Genomic DNA, 5,715 nt, shown 5'->3' with positions numbered 1-5,715 from the left:
GTTTCTCGCCGGCGCCCGGGATGGAACCCGGGACCACAGGATCACAAGTCCAGCGAGCTGTCCGCTCGGCCGACCGGCTCCCCGCAAGTGGGTGCAGGTGGCAGAGTCTCACGGGGAATATCTCTCTGACGGGAAACAGAGAGTCATGGTGAGAGAACTTAATGTTGTGGGAAGCAGAGAGAGAGAGAGAGAGAGAGAGAGAGAGAGAGAGAGAGAGGACCAGACTCATTTTAACATACGTCGACGACCTCACAGGAATTCAACTCCTATCCATTTTGCAGATGATGCGAAGCGAATCATCTATCCCCCCCCCCCCACCCACCTCATCAACCAACCTCGTCCTAACACACCGTTGCATTATTGACGTATAGTCCAGCAAAGACCAAAAAAAATCGTCGTACTAGAAAATGGCAGCACGGCTGGCGAAATTGACGTACTGTCTCGTTTTCTGTTTTGGGGCCTCTGGTAGGTTAGGATAAGGGGGAGCACTTTAGTACGTCGGTTTCTTGACGTTGGGGAGCCTTAGGAGGACGGACGGAGCCAACATGAATGTTCACTCATGAACATGATGCATACTACATAGGAAGAACACGTATGAACATAACACAGGAAGCAGATAGACCTGGACGAGATGACAGCAGTGGGAGCAGACTAATGCTACAGTCTGCTGCTGAGCAGACAACTGTCACAGCAGCTTCCGACCAACACATCCCAGACACACAGTGAGTGAAATGAATGACTGACTGACTGACTGACTGACTGACTGAATGACTGACTGAATGACTGACAGAATGACTGACTGACTGACTGAATGAATGAATGAATGAATGAATGAGAGCCACTGCCGACCATGCCAAGTCTTCAAGAGAAGACCCACACACAAGTGCCCCAAAACCCCACAGATCAACAGTCACGCCTACAATTACCTTATAAAGTACTATCACACTCAATTCCTCTCCCTCTACCCCTTCCCACCAGCTCCCCTCTCCCTTCTAACCCCTCTCCCTTCTAACCCCTCTCCCTTCTAACCCCTCTCCCTCTCTGCCTTCCCTTCACTAACTGCTACATCCTTTGTTTCACCCCGACAAGCTCAAGGCAATTGTCTTATATTAAGTAGTTTCTAAGACGGACTCTCTCATTCGCTGCCTGCCAGACGAGAGACATGATTGGCTGTAATGGTGTGTGTGTGTGTGTGTGTGTGTGTGTGTGTGTGTGTGCTCTCTCCATAATAGGTCTATACATCAACGACCACACGATAATGTCAGACTTATTTGTTTTGAATAATTTCTAAACGTTTTGAATAATTTCTAAACGTTTTGAATAATTTGTAAATGAACATGTTCGTAAGTGCTTGCGTAACTGCTTGGTTAATCTGGCCGCGTGTTACCCAGAGTATGGAGGTACATGGCGGGGGTTGAGGCGTCCGTGAGGTGTCCGTGAGGCGTCCGTGAGGCCCATGAGGTGTCCGTGAGGCGTCCGTGAGGCGTCCGTGAGGCGTCCGTGAGGCGTCCGTGAGGTGTCCGTGAGGCGTCCGTGAGGTCCATGAGGTGTCCGTGAGGCGTCCGTGAGGTGTCCGTGAGGCGTCCGTGAGGCGTCCGTGAGGTGTCCGTGAGGCGTCCGTGAGGTCCATGAGGTGTCCGTGAGGCGTCCGTGAGGTGTCCGTGAGGCGTCCGTGAGGCGTCCGTGAGGTGTCCGTGAGGTGTCCGTGAGGCGTCCGTGAGGTGTCCGTGAGGCGTCCGTGAGGTGTCCGTGAGGCGTCCGTGAGGTGTCCGTGAGGTGTCCGTGAGGCGTCCGTGAGGTCCGTGAGGCGTCCGTGAGGTGTCCGTGAGGCGTCCGTGAGGTGTCCGTGAGGCGTCTGTGAGGTGTCCGTGAGGTGTCCGTGAGGCGTCCGTGAGGTGTCCGTGAGGCGTCCGTGAGGCGTCCGTGAGGCGTCCGTGAGGTGTCCGTGAGGCGTCCGTGAGGCGTCCGTGAGGTGTCCGTGAGGCGTCCGTGAGGTGTCCGTGAGGTGTCCGTGAGGCGTCCGTGAGGCGTCCGTGAGGTGTCCGTGAGGTGTCCGTGAGGCGTCCGTGAGGCGTCCGTGAGGTGTCCGTGAGGCGTCCGTGAGGCGTCCGTGAGGCGTCCGTGAGGCGTCCGTGAGGTGTCCGTGAGGCGTCCGTGAGGCGTCCGTGAGGTGTCCGTGAGGTGTCCGTGAGGCGTCCGTGAGGCGTCCGTGAGGTGTCCGTGAGGCGTCCGTGAGGCGTCCGTGAGGTGTCCGTGAGGCGTCCGTGAGGTCCGTGAGGCGTCCGTGAGGTCCGTGAGGTGTCCGTGAGGTGTCCGTGAGTTGTCCGTGAGGCGTCCGTGAGGCGTCCGTGAGGCATCCGTGAGGCGTCCGTGAGGTGTCCGTGAGGCGTCCGTGAGGCGTCCGTGAGGTGTCCGCGAGGCGTCCATGAGGCGTCCGTGAGGCATCCGTGAGGTGTCCGTGAGGCGTCCGTGAGGTCCGTGAGGCGTCCGTGAGGTGTCCGTGAGGCGTCCGTGAGGTGTCCGTGAGGCGTCCGTGAGGCGTCCGTGAGGTCCGTGAGGCATCCGTGAGGTCCGTGAGGCGTCCGTGAGGTGTCCGTGAGGCGTCCGCGAGGTGTCCGCGAGGTGTCCATGAGGCGTCCGTGAGGTGTCCGTGAGGTGTCCGTGAGGCGTCTGTGAGGTCCATGAGGCGTCCGCGAGGTGTCCGCGAGGCGTCCGCGAGGCGTCCGCGAGGTCCGTGAGGCGGTAGTGTACATATTCACAGGTCCGGACAGGTGCGGTCTGGTCTGACCGTGATTTAATTACCAGCCGGTCCCGACTGTCAACGGTGTTGGGGTCTACACCCACCGGTACTTGGCGCCCTCTCCTACCACTTCCTAGTTATGCACGCACGCACACACGCACAGGCACGCACACGCACACGCAGCCACACACACACAGACAGCCACACACACCAGGCAGGCACACACACACAGGCAGGCGCAGGCACATACACACAGGCAGGCACACACACGCAGCCACACACACGCAGCCACACACACACAGGCAGGCACACACACACAGGCAGGCGCAGGCACACACGCACAGGCACACACAAACCCAGGACGCTGTATACCACTTATGTCAGACCAATCCTGGAGTATGCAGCTCCAGCCTTTTAGTCCATACCTAAGCACAAAGTTAGAGAAGATTCAGCGGTTTGCCACCAGGCTCGTCCCGGAACTGAGAGGATTGAGCTACGAGGAAAGGCTAAAGGAGCTGAACCTCACATCCCTGGAAAACAGAAGAGTAAGGGGAGACATGATAACCACCTACAAAATTCTCAGGGGAATTGACAGGGTGGACAAAGACAAACTATTCAACACGGGTGGGACACGAACAAGGGGACACAGGTGGAAACTTAGTACCCAGATGAGCCACAGAGACGTTAGAAAGAACTTTTTTTGTGTCAGAGTGGTTGACAAATGGAATGCATTAGGCAGTGATGTGGTGGAGGCTGACTCCATACACAGTTTCAAGTGTAGATATGATAGAGCCCAATAGGCTCAGGAACCTGTAAACCAGTTGATTGACGGTTGAGAGGCGGGACCAAAGAGCCAGAGCTCAATCCCCGCAAGCACAACTAGGCGAGTATAACTAGGTGAGTACACACACACACCTGGCCACACATACCACTTGAAATACAACACCACCGCTGGACCCTACCCAACCGCTTCCACCATCTGGGATCCAACACAAACCCTACCAGTTGTTCCATGTTAATCTCCCTACCTGGCGTTGGGTCCACGACCCAACCACTTGGGCAGGACGGCAGAGCGACGGTCTCGCGTCATGCAGGGCCGCGTTCAATCCTCGACCGTCCACAAGTGGTTGGGCACCATTCCTTTCCCCCGTCCCATCCCTAATCCTTACCCTGACCCCTTCCCAGTGCTATATAGTCGCAATGGCTAGGCGCTTTCTCCTGATAGTTCACTACCCTTCCAGGGGGTCAACGTCCCCGCGGCCCGGTCTCCGATCAGTCGTCCAGGGGCCAGATTCACGAAGGAGTTACGCAAGCACTTACGAACCTGGGGCCAGATTCACGAAGCAGTTACACAAGCACTTATGAGCCTGTCCATCTTTTCTCAATATTTGGCGGCTTTGTTTACAATTATTAAACAGTTAATGAGCTCGGAAGCACCAGGAGGCTGTTTATAACAATAACAACAGTTGACTGGCAAGTTTTCCTGCTTGTAAACTGTTTAATAAATGTAACCAAAGCCGTCAAAGATTGAGGAAAGATGTACACGTTCGTAAGTGCTTGCGTAACTGCTTCGTGAATCTGGCCCCAGGTTCGTAAGTGCTTGCGTAACTGCTTCGTGAATCTGGCCCCAGGTTCGTAAGTGCTTGCGTAACTGCTTCATGAATCTGGCCCCAGGTTCGTAAGTGCTTGCGTAACGGCTTCGTGAATCTGGCCCCAGGTTCGTAAGGGCTTGCGTAACTGCTTCATGAATCTGGCCCCAGGTTCGTAAGGGCTTGCGTAACTGCTTCATGAATCTGGCCCCAGGTTCGTAAGTGCTTGCGTAACGGCTTCGTGAATCTGGCCCCAGGTTCGTAAGTGCTTGCGTAACGGCTTCGTGAACCTGGCCCCAGGTTCGTAAGTGCTTGCGTAACGGCTTCGTGAATCTGGCCCCAGGTTCGTAAGTACCTGCGTAACTGCTTCGTGAATCTGGCCCCAGGTGGGTGGTCCTGGCCATCCAGACTGCTGAACATGTGAAAAACAGCCTGGTTGATCAGGTATCCTTTGGAAGTGTTCATCAAATTTCCTCTTGAACACTGCGAAGGGTTGAACAGTTATGCCCGTAACTATATTTTTAGAACTGAATTGTTATTCAAAATGTGTATAATATATATATATATATATATATATATATATATATATATATATATATATATATATATATATATATATATTATGTTGTACCTAATTTATATATATATATTATGTTGTACCTAGTAGCCAGAACGTCGTACTCGGCCTACTATGCAAGGCCCGATTTGCCTAATAAGCCAAGTTTTCCTGAATTTATATATTTTTCAATATTTTTTCTTATGAAATGATAAAGCTACCCATTTCATTATGTATGAGTTAATTTAATTTTTAATTTGAGTTAAAACTAACGTAGATGTATGACCTAACCTAACCAACCCTACCTAACCTAACCTAACCTAACCTAACCATCTTAATCTAACCTAAACTAATAATATATATATATATATATATATATATATATATATATATATATATATATATATATATATATATTATATATATATATATATATTATTAGCAGCCTCGGTACCACCATCTGTAGACCACAACTCAAACTTGATTTAGTATGTGAACCTTGCCCACATGGATTATGTATGACAGGTGGACTGGGAGTGTTTAAACACATTCTCGTCAGACACTGTACCTGGAGTGTACCTGGATGGCGTTCCCAGAGTTGTTCTACTCCCCAAGCCCGGCCCGGGGCCAGGCTTGACTTGTGAGATATTAAGTGGACAAGATATACCACGATTTTGAAGACATTTAGGTATACCAATTCGCGGGTATACTCACTCACTCTCTCTCTCTCTCTCTCTCTCTCTCTCTCTACAACTCTGACATGAAATATCTCTTCACCGTTTAATGTAAATCACAATCCGTGTAAAGGTAAAAAACTAACCTCTGTATAC

At 51.9% G+C, this 5,715-nt stretch overlaps 1 protein-coding gene across 1 annotated transcript; it reads right to left on the bottom strand.

Moving 5' to 3' along the window:
* Nucleotides 1–1,367: 1,367 nt before the first annotated feature.
* On the bottom strand, nucleotides 1,368–2,753 carry LOC138350560 (filaggrin-2-like). The gene has a single exon (XM_069301572.1). The coding sequence runs from the start codon at nucleotides 2,751–2,753 to the stop codon at nucleotides 1,368–1,370; it is 1,386 nt and encodes a 461-aa protein (XP_069157673.1).
* Nucleotides 2,754–5,715: the final 2,962 nt, after the last annotated feature.

The sequence above is a fragment of the Procambarus clarkii genome, chromosome 46 (assembly GCF_040958095.1).
Source record: "Procambarus clarkii isolate CNS0578487 chromosome 46, FALCON_Pclarkii_2.0, whole genome shotgun sequence".
NCBI classification, from domain to species: domain Eukaryota; kingdom Metazoa; phylum Arthropoda; class Malacostraca; order Decapoda; family Cambaridae; genus Procambarus; species Procambarus clarkii.
This window is presented reverse-complemented; position numbering and strand designations above follow the sequence as displayed.